The sequence below is a fragment of the Cibotium barometz genome, chromosome 24 (genome assembly GCF_041138505.1).
Source record: "Cibotium barometz isolate CiBa-2024 chromosome 24, ASM4113850v1, whole genome shotgun sequence".
In the NCBI taxonomy this organism is placed as follows: Eukaryota; Viridiplantae; Streptophyta; class Polypodiopsida; order Cyatheales; family Cibotiaceae; genus Cibotium; species Cibotium barometz.
Genome location: NC_141069.1, coordinates 51823247 through 51842151, shown reverse-complemented (window position 1 = coordinate 51842151; position 18905 = coordinate 51823247). Strand labels below are relative to the sequence as shown.

Here is an 18905-nt window from a genome sequence, read left to right as displayed (position 1 = left end):
AATAGCTCCCTTTTTTCAAAAACAAACTATTCTATACCAAATCACACACAAATCACCATCAAATCCATATCTTTTTCACGGAAAACCATTAATCAAGATATTGGACAATAAGTAATACGTAGATTAGAGGAAAAACGATGGAAAAAAGCCAAGGAATGGCTCCGCAACGATGCCAAAAATGTTAAGACCCACCCCTAACCCTCCTTGAAACACATCCAATAAAAGATTACTTGGTGAACCGCAATTGTCGTGAGGATCATTCCAATGGTCGAGCTGATAACCCTTGAGGTCTCCAAACTCTACAACTCCTTGAGAAGCAATTCCACCGCGCCTCCCGCGAGCGTTGTCGCACCGCCACGTTTCACTACGGGTACTCGTCCCTCCTCTCACCTCACTTCACTTACACAGACTCACCAACATGCATTAGGGAGAGAGATTAACAAGAAGATTAGCAAGAGCAAACCTCAATTGCACAATGAGAGAGTATGTTGTATTATGAGAGATATTCACTTACATACATGGCCGTAAGTGTTCACACTCACTTAAACTGTGGCGCAAGCCTCAATTGTTCTGGAAATGTGCAAATCATTTCTCATTCATCAAGTACACAAGCTATGAATGCGTAAGGACAATCTTTCCAAGGACCCTTCAAATACTAAATTGCACCAAAAATAAGAGTACAGACAAGAACACAAGATTGGGTCCAATTTGCTCCCACCAAGAGTGATCCCACGCTTTCTCTTGGCATATTTTAATCGATTATACTTAAAATAATTATTTGGGATTGTTAATCTAATTATAAGATTAACAAGATTTACCGTCATTATCTTACATCAAAGAGTCACGATAGATACGTCAAAGGGTCACACATTCAAGATATGAAGCAATGGTGTCCAAAGCTACAACTTGGACAGGCGTCCATAGTGGTGTGACGAAATATTTATGGCAATTTCTGCTTCAAGAACGTGTGGTAGCAAGTTAGAATGAAGAGTCTTAAGTGATGTACTTCATGGATATATTATGAGAGTAGTCATTGTAATAGTATTAGGTCTCTTATGAGCCTAAAGTGCCCGACCGGTCACAGTTTAAGTGAGTGTGAACACTTATGGCCATGTATATAAGTGAATATCTCTCATAATACAATATACTCTCCCCACAGTGCGCAGATTTATTGCCTAGGAATGTCCAAAAGACACCCAAGGATGACTAGAAATCCCAAGGACGTGTGCTTAAACTTTTTTGAAATCCCAGGGAGACGTGCTTTCACACTCTTGCAAGTCGTTAGTGTTATATTTACTACGTTTTACTCAATAGTGAGCAGCCCACAAAAGCGTGGGGAGCTGCCAATATCGACATGCAAAGGTCGTGGGTGGGATTGGCGGAGTCGACCAACCTTGGAATGTCCCTGCCTCTCGTACAAGACCATCGCCCTCCATATCATGTCTCATAAAAGCCTTTATGAAAATCCACAATACGCATTGCTTCCTACCCTCGCCTCCTTCATAATGTCTCGAAGAGTAAAGAAGTAATCTAAAGTAGAGTAATTCCTCGTGAACGCTAAACTAACCTGCGGCTCTGTCCCTGACTTTGCCAAGAAAAGTAATCTCACTCTTCACGGTTACCCTAGCCATCGCGTCGCCTATCATGATGGTGAAGTATCGATGGGGTCTCCTGCTTTATGGAGGGAAACAATGATGTTCCTATAAATGAGTTATACCATGATGGTACACCCACGTGTAAAGTCCTCCGTGGAAGATCATCATGATCCTTAGCCCAACCATTATATGCAGCTTCAGTAGAGACCTAGTGACATTGGTAGTGTTGAAAAGGATGGTGGAAGTGGGATGTGGAATGTGTGGCATAAGTGGTGTGGACTGATTATGATTGTCATACACATAGCATGCATAGGATTTCCATGTAAAAGGATCTATGATGAGTGTGGATGGTCTCTCTTCTTCAAGAATAAGCCTCCAAGTTGTATCAACACTAAAGAAGAGTTGATATAACTCCATCTCCCGTTTGGCGAAGACGCATGTTTCTTCCAATGGGTGAGGTGGAAAAAGGATATTTCCTTTTTACGTGCAGAGTATCCGACCGCACGGCCGCGAGTAAAGTCGTGTGTTCTTGCATTCATCATCATACCTGGCTATGAAGCCATAGGGGACTCAGTGGTAGATGCAGTGGTGTGGAGGGAACTAGCTTCCATTGCATCGTGGATAACGGGGGAGAGATATGATTCGAGGGTTGAAATGGGTATTGTGAAATCAAGGTCAAAAATATGGCAAGAGAGATGATCCTCATAGACCTTGTCTAGATCATTACAAAAACAGATGTGGGTGAGAGTGGATATGGGGAGTCAAGTGTGGGTGACAAAGTTGAGCAAGAGAATAAAAGCAAGACATGTTTGATTATTCCTAATGGTTGGGTCATCAAGGTACGGTAAAAGTTGTCACACGAGAAAAGTAACACATTACAATATGCAAAAATTAAAAACCACGCCTAGCTAAGCGCATCCACACAAACCGGATCTTCTGATCCCCTCTTACCATTGTGAGTGCTCTCTATACACGTTAACCTAAATAAGCATGCCACACCTCCTGAGCTATGTACCTCCCAAAAGGTACAAATCTAGCCTCTAAAATAAGGAAACTCCCATACATAGAGCATAGTCCCTTTACAACTCCATGTGGCCATGTGAAGAATATATGTGGTCTCCTAGATCCCACCCCATTATGTAAGGTGTGGTGCCTCTTTGTAATGATGACCTGACCGTCTCCGTAAACAGCCCATTTGCCTACTACCTTGTGTGCTTCCATGACCTGTGAAATTCTGACAAACCTCACTCCAATTGCAGAGGAGTGAGGTCATCCCCTATGTAGATCTTGGTGCCCCATGTGGGGGTTATGGGTTGCAAAAGCAAGGGGGACAAGGAAAGAAGATTGGTGGGGGGTTGTGGACTCAAATGTAGGCATGAGGGGATGGGGGGGCTGCTGTGTGAACACGCGAAAGGGAGAAGGGGACAAGGTGGGCAACAGGGCTATGTTCTTCACAAGCTTGCACCAAAAAATTTTGAAATCTTTCCAACTCTAGTTCGGCTAAGAAATGCTAGTGAAAGAAGACATAAAAGCCATATGATACATGATAGAAATGCAAGAGAGAGAGTAATAATGGAAGCAGAGCACAAGCAAGTGAAGCATAAAAGCCCTTTTGACATCATCGATCAATCCTGATATTCTTTGACTAAGAATAATATTCATAGTAGCACAATTCATCATATTCCCCTTCCCCAAACGTTTCTTTGTACTCTTTTCTATACTTCAACCAAAGATCTGACCTCCCAAGCTGATGAAGCTCTTTCAAGAAAATTCTATAGATGAGCTTATCACAAGCACCAACTGCTTTCACTTCTTCAAAGACTTCAATAGCCTCACAAACCATTCCATGTTTTAAAAATGCAACCATGAGTTCTGAACACAAGGAAGCACTGGGCTTGATACCCTCTCTTTTTGAGTCATTGAGAACAATACGAGATTGAGCTGCTCGTTTGTTTCTTCCAAGGCAGTTAAGCATATCTCGGTACAGATATACTTCTGGCTTGTACCAAAGCTCCCTCCGAACAACAACAAAGATCTGCAGAATCCAGATACGAATGAGGAAGCTGGAAAAGCAAGATAAGCTAAGAGATGTTATGCTAACAACTTGCATGCACATGCCCATGTGGACAGACGGAGGAATCAAATATCTGAACAAAACCAGAATTTAATGCGAGCAATATCGGACAACGTGCTCCAATAAAGACAGCAGCCTGCAATCAACGGCACAGGTTTCAGGGGGATGGAAATTTTAGCATGATTGAGACCCACGAGGATCGCCAAAGAAGTAGTGCAAACTCCTCCATCTCAGAGGGACAGTGCAACTTGGGAGAAGCGGCTCTTCTCCATCAAGGGTCGGCATGCCTCGCATCTCCCAAAGTTCATCCACAAGCTGCAGCCTGCTTTTCTCCACTTCCAACTGTAGGGACACGATCCTAATCTTCTTAAACTCAACCGATTCTACCTTCACGAGGGGGCCTTTGATTTAGTGGGCATGTGGGCATCCTTGCAGGCGGCACTTTCTTTGACCATGACCCCATGATTCTTCACCTCAGAGACCTATGGTAGCAGGACCGTCAACAGATGGCCAGACTCTCAGAGACCTTGAGGTGAGCCAGCGAGAAGATGTCGCATGCACCATTGTTCGAGGGTGCCACGTGGACATTCTGCAGCTCCTAGGACAGTTAGACACCTTTTTTGTTGCATGCAGAAGCCTTGCTGTACTCGATCCAGCCCTAAACCTACTGATTAGGAACACTAATGCAAAAGCAATGATTAGACAGCAGAGAGAAGAGAAAGATGAACTTTATTTTCATTACATTGATATGGTACAAAAAGATGTCTTTGACTATGGCCTTGAGCCTTCCAAAAATTATTTGATTAGACAACAGAGAGAAGAGAAAGATGAACTGTATTTTCAGTATATTGATATGGTACAAAATATGTTTTTGACTGTGGCCTGTCACCTTCCAAAATGAACTGATTAGGAACACTGATGCAAAAGCAATGATTAGACAATAGAGAGAAGAGAAAGATGAACTGTTTTTTCAGTTTATTGATATGGTACAAAAAGGTGTCTTTGACTGTGGTCTTTGGCCTTCCAAAATGAACTGATTAGGAACACTAATGCAAAAGCAATACAGCAAAGAGAAGAGAAAGATGAACTGTATTTTCAGTATATTGATATGGTACAAAAAGATGTCTTTGACTGTGACCTTTGGTCTTCCAAAATGGACTGAATTCTGACTAAAGGACTGACTGTTGACCTACTCCCATCTAGGGATCAGATGATCTAATGACTGACTAGCCCTTGCTATTTATAGACTCATGGGGATATCTCTGCATTAGCCTGACTGTTGTCGGCAGCCAGCAGAGGACAAGCCCTATATTCATTATATGCTGCCAACTTTCCTCTATATGGTGCTTATGCCTGTCAGATTTCATGGTAGAGCTATAGGTACAGTGCTCAGCTATGGAGGTCGAAAGATCTTCATGACATAGGAGTGTGTTCAAAAGGATAAAGAAAGAATAAAGAGAGAGAAGACAAATGCTAGAGAGAGAGTGAAGTACACAACTCAATGATGTGACTGTTGATTGTTTTCTTCAATGAAGTACATGCACCTTCATAGGTTACAAAGGTTGCCCCAATGACATCACTTCTTATGTCAGGCGCACACAAATATCTAGATATTATTTGATACCGGTCAAGGATAAATCACATGGCTCTAGTTTCACATGTTAGTTATAGGGTCCTAAGGATAAGGACATACAAGAGATCAAGTCACACAAAAGAAAACAACATATAATGGACTTAATAAAGCCCAATCATCAATACAATAGTTGGCCTCTTGTATGGAAGGCTCTTCAACAATATTAGCAATGTTTTTCTTTGAATAGCAATCTTTTTAAAGATGATAGCTTTTCCCACAGATACCACAAGGATTTAGGCTAAAACAATCATTTTCTAAGTGATTGCTTTTCCCACATAACCTACAAGGCTATCCTTTGGCTTGTTGTCCTTTGTATAAGCCCTTGGACTTTACAGCAAAACCTTGTTCTATGACAGCTTCTATTGACCTTTTTCTTCTTTCTTTCTTCTTCTTGTAAAGAACTAATGATTCCCTCTAAGGTATGTTCTTCAAGGCGGTCACCAGGATGACCCTTGTTTCTTCTTTCTTTCTTCTTCCTATAAAGAACTAATGATTCCCTCTAAGGTAGGATTAGGAATGTTTTTTAAGGCGGCCACTAGGTTGTCATACTCCTCAGGCATGCCGCATGCTTTTGAAAAGTACTAACATAGCATCATCTTCTGTTATATGGGGGTTTTAGAAATGATGATGTAGCTGAAGCTTGCCCCCCCCCCTCCCCTGCTCGAGCTGCCTTCGCCCCTCCCTGCCTGCTCGCACCCCCCCCTCCGCGCCCCTGTGCATTTCGCGCCCCCCGCCCCCCTTTCGCGCCCATCGCCTGCCCCTGTCTCCTTCACGCCCCCCGCTCCCCCGTTCCTCCGCGTCCCGCCCCCCGCCCCTCTGTCTTCCGCCCCCCCCCCCCCCCTCCCCCCCCCCTCTGTCTTCCGCCATCCTCTGTTTTTCCGCCCCTCCCCTTCTGTCTTCCGCCCCTCCCCCCTTTGTATTCCGCCCTTCCCCCTCTTCCCCTCCCCACTCCGCTTTTTCGTGCAGCTTGGTTCTTGTAGGACCCTCCGTCTTCGCTTCGCCCTCGACTCAGCTCCAAACTCTGATGGAGGTTCCTCCCGCCCCACCTCAGAGGGACTCTTCCGCAACCCCCTCGCCCGCCCCTGAGGATACCCCCATCAGGCTCTCTCTTTCGCCAGAAGAGGAAGCGAGCCTCACCGCAGAGGTGGAACGCCTCTAGGCACATTCCACCATTTACCGTATAGTTGGCACTCGCCCCAGCAGAGGGGAGATCCGGGATCTTCTCCAAGCCCGCCTTCTTGCAGATGTGGGCAAGATCCTGGACGTTCAGTTACTGGGCCGCGGACACTACCAGATTGAGTTCGAGACAGCCCAAAGCGTGGCCCAGGTCCTAGTCATGAGTCCCCTTGACATCAGCGACGCTCGGGCCTTCTTTCAGTTTGCTTTCCTGGACTTCGCCGTGAGCACCTTCCGCTCCTTTCTAGGATAGGATCATCGGTGGGCTCGATGCTTGAGACTGGCCCCACAGCAGCTTCAATGGTGGCTAGAGCAGCTAGCCTTCCTTCGGTCAGAGTTCTGGTTCTTGACATCTCCTCCCTTCCGAAGGTCATTCAATTACCTAGGATAGGGGGGGATGGATCGATCAGAGAGTGGAGTTTTTTCGGGGCTCCGGAACCAGTGTTTCATATGCAGGCAGGTCGGCCACCTGGCCAAAGCCTGCCCTCGCAGGAGACCCCGACCTTCACCGCAATAGCAGACCTCCGATAGCCCCCCACAGATGCGGCTCGGCAGGCAGCCTCCGGGACACCTGCTCAGCCCACAGAGACCTCTGATTGGCAGCCTGGACAGGGGCGCCGTAGAGGGCGACAGCCACAACAGCATGCCTTGAGACCGACGCAGCAACAAACACAGCCTCAGCATCATTGGGTTCCAGTGAGGAATAGCTTTGCTCCCCTCCAGGAGGAGACCCCAGTGCAGGCTGAGGATCAGGAGATGCCAGCACCCCCCCCTTCACCTCCACCCCCCCTCCCCTGTCCCCCCCCACCGCCTCGCTTCCTTCCTCGCCTCCTCCCGCTCCCGCATCTTCAACGTCTCCTTCCCCACCTCCTTCTCCCCCCCCTCCTCCCCCTCCACTCGCCTCAGCTCCCCGGGAGGCACTGGCAGTTCCCTGGCGCTCACCTGCAGTTCGGCGGGCACTGAGCACCTGCAGTCCGGCGGGCACTGAGCACCGACCTTGCTCGTGCACCGCAGAGGAGACCTACCATGCCGATTCGTGCTTCACGGATATCCTCTACCCGCAGTCGGCTAAGTAGTCTCGACACTAGGCAGCGCTCGGAGGCCTTCGACTACTCCTTTACACGCTTTTTTGGAGCGGAGGGCCCCCCTGAGCCAGCACCCATCAGAGTTCATGTGGTGATACCTCCAGCCCGAGGGGAGGAGGCACTTGATTCAGCGGTGGCCTTCTCCTTCCCTCTTTGCGGCACTAGCGTCCGAGAGTGGACTCTGGATCTCGCTCTTAGTATTCTGCGGACACAGGCAGTTGAGTTTCCTCACCATGTGAGCGATTTGGAGATGACAGACGTGATAGGCCGACTCTGGGAGTTGGCACATTTCTTTGATACCAGGAGTGCGGATGCCTCCGGGAATCGACATTTGGTGGTCCGCATAATGGCAGACCTAGCGCGAGACCCTGGCTGTGTATGCATACATGAGGTTTCTCTCTCCGAGCGGGAGGCAATCGCTATAGGACACAGCCACTGGCGCCTGGTCCGCCGAGACTCTTGCAGCACACCGAGAGTGGGCAGATTCGTAGCCGCTCGGATGGGGATTACTCTCCATCCAAGCCGCTTGCGAAGGCCTGCCGTATGGCTGAGACAGCCTCCACCTCAGCAGGGCATCCATGAGGATCATCTCATGGAATGTACAAGGCCTTGGCGGCGCACACTATGTACGTTATCGTGGTTGCTTGAGGCAGGAGCTTCAGAGATGCCTGGTTGGGGGCAGTATTGATATTCTGATGATGCTGGAGCACCATTTGAGTGAGAGCAGGATTCGGAGATATGGTTCAGTGATGCCTGGTAGATGGGACACAGTTTGGTCTCTGCAGGTTTTGGCCCCTTGGGTGGGCAGGGAGGAGTATGTATGGTCATTGCGGATGTATGGCGGTAGGCCATTGTGGATCGCGGGGTCATTGTGCCTGGTAGAGCGCAGTATGTTATTCTGAGGATGTACGATGAGCACTTTGGTCAATGTCTATGCATCCAATCATGCTAGTGCCAGAGCAGAGTTCTAGACCCTTGTTACAGATGCATTGCCCGAGGCCGCACATTGGTGTGTCGGGGGAGACTTCAACATGCTTGAGGACCCGGCCGATAGGGTGGGAGGCAGCCATGTTACAGTGCAAGGCACGGAGCTTGCAGCTTGGGAGCAATTTTGTGTGACACTGCGGATCACTGATGCATGGCAGCATGAGGCTTTCTCCCGTTCTCAAGACAGTCTTAGTTTCTCTCGGTCGGATCGCCAGCAGGGAGGGACTAATCTATCACGGATTGATCGCTTCTATGTGGGCGACAGGTTCGGGGGAGCGTGGTGGCTCCGTTGGAATTCTTGCTGGCACCTCTTTTTCAGACCATGCGCCAGTTATTTTGACACTTGAGGAGAGGACACGGGAGACCAGCTTGCAGTTGAGGATCCCAGAGAGGATACTTACAGACCCCAGTCTTTTTGAGGACATTGAGAGGATATGGCATGATAGCCAGAGCTCTGACCTGGATGCAGCAGGCTAGTGTGCCCAGGGACTCATCGAGCTCAGCTCTTTTCTGCACACTACAGCCTTGACACGGCTGAGAGAGACACGAGAGCGGGAGCGTCGCTTGAGACGTAGCCTTGCTTCGCTCCAGCGTCTTCAAGAGCAGCTGCCTACATGTGAGTGGGTGGCGTCCCAGCTGAGCCAGGCATGCCAGGAGGTTAGAGAGGCAGAGGATCAGAGACACGAGTTCTACTATCATCGCCAGGCCTCTCAGTGGACGCAGCTTGGTGATAGAGTTACTGGGGAATTTTTTGAGATCACCGGACCCCGCCATGCTCGAGCAGGAGTACGTCAACTCAGGAGGCAAGACGGATCGTTAGCCACTGAGCCCAGGGAGATTAGAGCTATTGCCACTGAGTTCTATAGAGACTTGCTTTCAGCAGAGCCAGCCACAGAGGCACGTGATGCTTGCAGACAGACTGTGTGGGCCCATGTGCAGAGGAGGGTCACAGATCGTATGCGCACGCTTTTGGGTGAGCCCCTTTCAGAGGATGAGCTTGGTGAGGCTTTGAGAATCCTTCCGAGTCATAGTTGCCCTGGGGAGGACGGATTGACACCTACCTTTTTTATGCGCTATTGGGACCTTTTGGGGCCAGGCCTCCGCAAGGGTTTTCAGCATGTTCTGGACACTAGGGTGATGCCACAGAGTTTTTCAGAGGGCTTGATCTTTCTTATCCCCAAGAGGGAGGGAGTGTCAGATGATATTCGGCATTGGAGGCCTATTACGATCCTCAATACTGTCTACAAGGTCCTAGCAAAGGCCTTGAGTTTGAGGATCCAGCCCTTCCTTGGGGATTTGATTCATGCTACCCAGACAGGATTCGTCAAGGAGCGCAGTATCCTTGACAACATTTTCACCTTCTGGGAGGCGACCGCATAGTAGCAACGGAACGGGAACGAGAACGGAACGAAAGCACCACCAGGGGAACGGGAACGAGAAAAAGGGGGAACGGGAACGAGGGGGAACGGAAACAGGGAACGACCTAGATAATTCCTAGAAATGACGATAAATCTTAACATACAATGCTCATTTATATAACCAAATCAGAGACACACTAAAGTCTAGTGCACCATAATTTGCATGGCTAGATACTAACACTGAATAGATCTCACAAGTCAAAATAAATTAGCCCACATCATACATGACATAAGTGACAAAAAGCACAAAATGTGGCCCACATGGCACAACCTAGATAAAAGAAACAATCCAAGTCCAAAGTCCAAGCCTCAAGGTGACATGCAAATAGTAAGGAGATATCATGCATGGCTACTGCCAATGATGCCATCAAGGAGACTATCATCTATGTCATCCAAGAAAGCCATATCATCAAGACCAACATCTGCAGCATCCAAATCTTCAATCCCATCCTGACCAGGATCTGCAAGTCCATGTGTCTCCTCATCATCCGAGGACTCCTCATCAAGCAATATAAACTTCTCTGGTTTGGGAGATGCCATATCACCAAGCAAGCGCAAATTAGCACTTACAAAAATCAAGTCATTGACTTGTTTTGTCCCAAATTTGTTCCTCTTCTTGGATGCAACATGGCCGAACACACTCCATAGCTGCTCAATCGGAGAGGAGCTTGCACCTTGAGACAAGATCCTTACTGCCGATGATTGAAGCTGTGGTGTACGAGCCCCATAATCCTCCCACCATAAAGCAGCCCCTATCTTAAACCTATCTCTCTGTGCATCAGCCGATCCAAACCTTCCCAACTTGCTACGATAAAATCCAAGTTGGTCTTTCACCAACCTTCGTCTATCTGCATCACGAACCTGCCTAGAAAGCACTGTCTCCCAACCATCCATCACCTCATTATCGGCCTCTTGTCCACATCCTTGGAACTCGGGATCCAAGACATACGCAGCAGCATGCATAGGAGAATGATAACCATTCCATCGTGCTTCACATAATTCTCGAACCTCTGCATATTTCTCATCGGACAAGCCCATTTCCCCTATTTTCTCGATCATTCGGTCAGGCCCCTCATAAACCTTGCCAATGCATGGCTCCCGTCCATCTGCAATCCGCATCAAGCGCATGGTCGGCTTCATCATAGCATTGATAGTATTGACTTCATCCCAAAATGTGAAGTCTTGTATGGTTCTTGCAACCTCTATGCCGGCTCTTGAGCGAGAAAGTGTCCATCCCATCCACTCATTGCATACAACCAACTGCTTCAAAGGCAATTGCACTTTGGATAACCTCTTCATCATGAGAAAGTTATAACCAAAGCGTGTCTCTGAGTACTTCAAGAGATCCTTTTTGGCCAATCTCTTGCGGAATTCATTCAAAATAAACTGATGGTTTTGAATGAAGCTTATTATCTCCTTGCCTTTTTGAATGTGTGGATCAACCCATGGCAAGCTGCCAACATCCTTCAATAAGTTGCTCAAACAATGAGCAAAGCATGGACTAAATGTGATATGCGGATACCTGTCTTCAAGCTTAAGACCAGCTGCTCTATTTGTTCTGCTCCCAAGGTTTGCTGCTTGCCGGAACTTGCACCCATAGACTGCGAATCTTGGGAAAATGCAAAGCTCCCAAGTCCTCCATACTGTTGTCCATCTCCCAAGTGTACATCTTCCCCTTGTCTACTGAAGTAAGATGCATCAATTGCCGGTTTCATTCATGCACATGCTTTCTCCTCTTCACTTGGGTACTTTGCCAAAAGCTCTCTACGCATTTCAGGTGTTGTCCCTGGGCATTTGTTCACTTGTGCTTTTTCATTGTTTACATGGCATAGATGTGCTCTCACACGGTTTGCTCCTCCTGACTTCTCTTTGTTACATTGCTTGCATTTCCATCGTGTTGCACCTCCCTTAGATGAATACCTTTCTAGCCTTTCAACCTCGTCCCACCAAGTAGCATTCGAAGCCGATCGCTTTGAACCCGAGTAAGCCATGATGTCTGCAAATTCGGGCAAAAAGTTGAATAGGCTTTCAAAGTTAACCATTACAGAGAAATGAGTCCTTTTTTTTTCTTGTGTTTAATGGGGAGAGACTGTGCAGTGTGCAGTCCAGATTGTGATTCACCATAGGTAATTTTTAAAACACCAAAAGTTCAAAGTTCAAACAAAAAAAGAGAGAGAGAAGAAAGAGAAAAGCTTCTTGCTGCCTTGCCTTTTAGATGAATGTAGCCACTGTGTGTACACTGTACAGTGTACACTGCAAGTCTGCACAGTGCAAGGGCTGGGGGCCTGGCTGCCAGTGGCTGGGGCGACTATACTATGTAGTACAGAATGTCAGAACAGCTGCCGTACGGGCAGGACAGTACGGCCAGTGGACTCGTGGAGTCGTGGACAGCAACGGCGACTACACTGGTACAGGCGTGAACTCCGAAAAGCGACGGGCGAAAGGCGTACGGGACCCGGGTGCGAATTTCCGAAAAGCGACTGGCGCAAGGCTTACAGGCTTCTATTTTTTTTAAAAAAAAATCCACGTCATCAGCTTTCCCACGTGGGGGAACGGCAGGCTCGCGTTCCCTCGCCCATTCCATCTCCCGTTCCACCACCGTTCCCTGCCGTTCCACCTCTTTTCGACCACCTCAACGTTCCAGCCCCCGTTTCCAACGTTCCACTGGTTCAGGCGATGGGGGAACGCGTTCCACCGTTCCCAATGGGGGGAAACGGGGTTCCCCTGCTACTATGGGCGACGGCCCGAGCTAGATTTCTCGCTGAGGACTTGGTCGTTATGCTTCTCGATTTTGAGAAGGCATACGATAGAGTCGATTGGGGTTTTCTAGAGGGCACTATGCTTCGCTTGGGTTTTGAGCCAGACTGGATTCGAGGAGTGGCGGCTCTATATTCCACAGCTCGTAGCCAGGTGTTGATGGTAGGAGGACGGGGGCCGAGGTTTGAGTTGACCAGATCAGTCCGTCATCAGGGATTCCGTCCCGCGCCGTTCCTTTTTTTCTTTGCACAGGCTATGAGTATGTATCTGACAGCAGAGAAGGTTGGTTTGAGAGGACTCCAGCTTCCAGTCCGGGGTGAGGACCTGCTCGATTCTGAGTTTACTGATGACATGGGATTGTTTCTGCATGGCCAGGAGGCCAATCTACAGAGGGCAGAGCAGTCGCTACAAGTTTTTGGTATGGCTTCGGGAGCATTGATCAATTGGCGCAAGACAGTGGCTTTTTGGATCAGTAGCGCTCCCGCTATGGCATGAAACCCAGACCCGGGTTTTAGATGGATTCTTCCTGGCACAACAGTGCAGTATCTGGGATGCCAGATTGGACTTGATTTGTCACCTGAGCAGCAGATCACCCCGCTTCTTCTGAGCATTCGAAAGAAGCTTTTATATTGGAGTACAGCTCGGCTATCCTTGGTTGGGAGGAGGGTGGTGGTGGCAAATCAGGTGCTTTTAGCGACTATGTGGTATATCACGTCTTGCTGGATTTTCTCGAGCTCTTGCATCAGCCAAGTACAGAGGCTAATCAGGAACTTTCTTTGGTCTGGGCGAGATGGTCAACCAACCCGGGCTAAGGTTGCTTGGGCAGTTATTACTCTTCCGCTGGCCCAGGGGGGCTTGGGCATTATAGATCCAGCTGATCAGAGTAGAGCCTTGTTGGGGAAGCTTATTGTTCGAGGGCTGCTTCCAAGCGCTGAGCCTTGGAAGGAGCTTCTTTTTCAGCGGCTGCAGGCTGGAGCTCCCCCAGCAGGGGGCACTTGGGCACCAGAGATTCGGTGGATCTTCACAGAGATGAGGAGGACAGTATCCTGCAAGCTTGGGAGTTGCTGAGACCGGGGCTTTCTCAGAGACCTCCCACTTGTGATGACGAGCAGGCCAGACAGCCGCTCATCTAGAGCCCCGCGGTACGCACAGAGCAAGGTCATATGCTGGGTTCTCAGCCTCGTCTACCCTGGGGACCATTGGCGTCAGGCCCAGCACGCAGTTTTGGAGATTGGCAGGCCTTTTGCAATCTCCCGGAGGAGATCCAGCGGAGAGGCTGAGTCACTTCAGAGGGGGGCTGATTATGAGGGATGACATTTCAGGAGGCATTCACTGAGGAGTGGTTCACGCCTTTCGAGCCAGCGGCCCCACGGTGGATGGGAGCTTTTACACATTTGGAGATCCTGATTACTGTCAGAGCTTGCAATGAGGATGGTAGATGCCTCTACTATGAGATACAGGATGAGGGCAAACTTCAGAGAGTTGAGGCGGAGTCGCCTTTGGTTGCAGAGTGCATCTTTCACAGGATACAGGTAGTGGCAGCCGCTTCTCGGAAGTGGCATATTGATCCAGACCCTGCAGATGTGGACTCTGATTGGCGCATATGGGCATATGCTGCGCGCCCCTTGGCCCGGCTTCAGTGGGACCCTGGCGAGTAAGAGTGGCATGATCCTTATGCGTCCCCCGAGGCCACAGAGATCACCTTTTTCCAGTACACTTTTCGTTTGGGGAGGCATATTTTGACTGCGAGGAGGACGGTTCTTCCAGTTGCATCGGAGCACTGGCGGCTTCACGGACTCTCACAGGAGTTCTTGGAGGATTTTTGGACCAGCTCTGGGCTAGCAGACAGGCACGCAAGATCTCGGCTTTCCAGTGGCTGGTTGCCCACAGGGGCTCTGCAGTTGGCACCTCGCGTGTCTTCAGTGGCCTTCCGCCGGCCTGCGTCCGATGCGGCCACCCATTGGAGACACAGAGACATTGCCTATGGGACTGTCCATAGGCGCAGCAGATTTGGATGAGGATGCTGCGCATTTTGGCCCCCCTCTCTCCAGAGGGCATGTACACGTGGGGGGCCACTGCTTGGTCGACTTCGTCAGGGCCAGCTCTGGGATACGAGACGGAGCAGGGCAGCCAGGCCATCAAATTCATTGGGGGCCAGCCTCGCCTTGTTCCTTCACCTGATTTCTCGACAGCCGGCTGGACACAGGAGAGGGATTTACGATGGGAGCTCCTCAGCAGCCTCACCATATGGTTCACCTAGAAAGCCCAGTGTTTCAGGGCCTTTGAGGGGAGACTGGAGCCACCAGTAGAGACTAATCGGGCTATCTGGCAGGAGTTGATCCACAGCCTGCGAGGACAGTATGACCGCATCCCGGATCGAGCGATCTTGCGGCGCCAGGCCTTCCACACCACTTGGCGCAGCGGCCCTTTCTATGCTCTACACGCGGGTACCCCCCGCTGGCACTACAGGCCACCTGTTTGGATTTTCCCCACTCCTATTGTATGATATAGCCTCTCAGTTATTTGTACTTTTATTTGTACTTTTTTGCACCTAGGGAGAGTCTCCCTAGCTGCCTTGATTGAATCTCTACTCTGCCTTCTTATGAGCAGGAGAGGGGTTTTGCAGCCCAGTGGGCTTTTTTATAACTAATGAAAGGATCTTTTCTCGGAAAAAAAAAAAAGAAATGATGATGTAGCTTGCAAGCTATAGCAATCCTTCAATGCTTGATATATACCCTCAATTTGGAACCCTCAATTTTGAAAAATGGAGGATTTAAGTTCAATGCTTTAATTAAGCAAGATTTGCAAAAGTTTTGAAAATTCCACTGTTGGTCAATAAAGAGATGACGCAAACGAGCAGTAGGCGGGTGTTGATGGCTGACTGGGTGGGTAGCACCTGGCGATGCTAGCTGCAGCGTTGATAGCTGGGCTGCACACAGTAACAAGGTGATGCTAAGGTTTATGTCCAGCAGGTCAGGTAGTTGTGGCGGGCAACTCAGAAGCGGCAGCGAACGATAGCGGGCTACAGCAATAAGACGATGTGGCGCAGCACATGTTGCAGATGCGTACCAAGCAAGTGAAGAGAGCACTAGCCCTATTTAGCATTAAGCACACTATTAAGACTATTTTATGTAGTCGAGTGCCATCTTACATAAGATTAAGCTTTTGTTACAAGTTGATTTAGGATAGCTCCTATGCAATTTCTAGATGCATCACATTCCACATTGAATGGATTTTGCAAATCCGGAATGATCAACATTGGACCATGTGTAGTTATTTGACAAATGCATCTCTCTCTACATCAGTCCATTTGAATATAGCCTTCCTCTTTGACAAGTCATGCAAAGGAGAAGCAATCCATGCAAAGTGCCGAATGAACCTGCGGTAGTAAGAGCATAATCCAAGAAAACTATGGATCGCATGCACACCGATCTTAATTCAGGCCAATTCCAAAGTGCATCAATCTTTGCAGGATCCATACGCACTCCATCTTTGGACACAATATGCCCAAGATAGCGTATCTCTGACAAGAAAAACTCACTCTTCTTTGCATTTATGAAGAGTTTATGCTTATGGAGTTCTTCAAAATCAATAGCCAAATAAGCTCTATGTTCTTCTTCAGTCTTCAAGAAGACTAGGATGTCATCAAAGAAGACAACTGTAAATTTCCTATACCCACAGAACATGCGATCCATCATTCTATTGAATGTAGCCGGGGCATTCGTAAGACCAAAAGGCATAACAAGATACTCATGAGTCATAAAGCCCAAATGCTGTCCTGAAAGCAGTTTTATGCACATCCTCTGGCACCACATGTACTTGATGATACCCACTCTTGAGATCAATTCGGCTAAAGCATGCCGAACCATCAAACTTGTCAAGGATGTCGTCTATGCATGGAATCGGAAACTGATTCTTGATGATAACCTTATTCAAAGCTCTATAATCCACATACATACGAAAAGATCCATCCTTCTTTTGAACCAAGAGGATGAGTGAATAATATGGGGAAGTGGTTAGCTAAACCAAACCCTTCTCAAGAAGCTCATTTACCTACTTCATGATCTTCTCTCTTTGGGATACACTCACACGATAGGCTAGCCTATTAGGTAGTGAGCTACCCAGCACAAGATCAATGCAACGATCTTCCGGTCATACGGGTGGCAACTCATTTGGTAACTCATCAGCAAAACAATCATTGCATCAACCTATCATTACTAAGAATGTTTACATGCACATTAGTTTCTTCAACATGATCCCATACAAAAATCAAGTACACGAAAATCCCATTTTCCATTACTTTCTTAATTTGTACATGAGATACAAGGGGAATAGTATCACCCTCTTCACCAGCATCAACCACATGCTCTCGAGTCTCGGCCTTTATGCATGAAGGTGATCCTGTTGGTCTTGTAAGCCTTATGCAGATCATAGTTATTTCTCGTACTGGTACGAACCTATTCGTACTGTACGATTCATACGATATAGTACCGTACGATATCGCACAGTTTCATACAGTACGATCCCCCCCCTCCCTCCAACTTGAGAAAAAAATTCCAAATGCTCAAAAAAAATATAAATCATGCTCAACGAAGATCCCAAATGCCTGCAATACTTCGTAACTTTCATGTCCACTCAATATACCTAAAAATCTAGCAAGATAGACTGGTAGTGTACACTTGATTGATAGGATGAGAGAATCTTGCTACATCACTTAGAGATCCCTGGTATAGGTAGGCTAGACAGTCAGATCCTCAAGTTGCACATCTTATTATTATCAAGTAAACACTTTCCAGCACCTCACACTCTCTCTCTCTCCTGTGTTTCTATCTCGGTGTGTGTGCATTAGGGTTGTGCTGGAAGTATCCTCCCTGACCCAACATTGGTATCAAAGCAGTGTCACCCCCTCCATTGGGACCTACATCTTTGCAATTAGGGTTTTCACCTCTGTCCCTACAGCTGCACCTTTGAATCTGCTTATTTTAGATTTTCAGCAGTTTAGGGTTTTTCAGCCCGTTTTCGGGTTTTTTCTCTGAATCTGACCAAACCCTTCATACAAGGGACTCATCAAACCATTGCGAATCTGATTCTGGAGGCATTTTCAAAAAAACCTAATTTTCAGTTGTACTACCAGTCCGTACAGTTGTACGACCAAACCCTAAAATCAGATTTGACATCAACCATGTGTTCGCCTCGCTCTACCGCATCTATCCGTATAGCTCTCAGCTGATTTCGCATGTCCGTACCTATCCACGCAGCAACCCGCACCGCCGCCCGTCGTATAGTTGTCCACCTACTGTACCCAAGCGCGCACCTACTTCACCATACCTCTTCACTCTAAGCACATTTTTCCCGTCTCTGAAATTGGGCATTTTTACAATTTTGCCTCTTCCTTAAATCTCAGATCTACTCCAATTTCACCTATAAAATTTGGGGCTTCACGCATTGGATCGACATTGACAAGGATTTCATTGGAAATTGTCCGGAAATTTGAGAATTTTGTCCGATTTGGGGCTCTTCGAAAAATCAATCTCCTGTAGCACCAAATCAAACAATTAATTTGGGGCTTTCCGCATTGGAGGCCTACTATTCGACATTGGGCTCGGAATTGGATCATTGGTGGCTTCTACCTTCTGGATTTGACATTTGCGGGCTTTTCTGCATAGGATTTGGCACTACACTCACCTGTAAATCATCTATCCCTAGACTTGTCATTTTTATACATTTGCAGGTCATACAAATCAGCGAGCTATTTGTACCTATTGGGTACAATCAATAGCAAGACACTTGCAGTGTAGTGGATATTTGCATTTGGTGAGGGACAGTATCTTTTGCAGGTTGAAATGGCAGGCAATGATGTATTTGGCATGCTTACAGCTGAGGATAAGTTGGATGGCACCAACTATCCTATGTGGGCATACATGATGAAACATGTATTGGTTGCCAAGAATTTGTGGGTGTATGTATCTGGAACAGAACCCAGACCCATTGCTCCTGCTACAGCAGCACAGGGTTGCATCTTCAAGTGGTGGTGTTACTTCAACACCTTTGCCACCTACATAGGAACAACTCAGGTGGGATGCAAGGATCATGCATTGATCGCCCTCTCTTGCAAGAGGCAAGTTATACCACATACCCGTTCGTGCACTTCTGCAAAAGGTGCATGGGATGTACTTGCTT

The 18905-nt window shown here is 47.8% G+C and overlaps 1 protein-coding gene across 1 annotated transcript in view; it reads right to left on the bottom strand.

The window, feature by feature from the left end:
• Positions 1–3216: 3216 nt before the first annotated feature.
• LOC147625428 (pentatricopeptide repeat-containing protein At1g62350-like) overlaps positions 3217–18905 on the bottom strand; it is a 67752-nt gene continuing 52063 nt past the window's right edge. Inside the window, exon 3 of the mRNA XM_086818766.1 lies at positions 3217–3630. Coding sequence (XP_086674892.1) covers positions 3241–3630 — 390 coding nt within the window. The 3' untranslated portion in view covers positions 3217–3240. The remainder of the gene's footprint in view (positions 3631–18905) is intronic.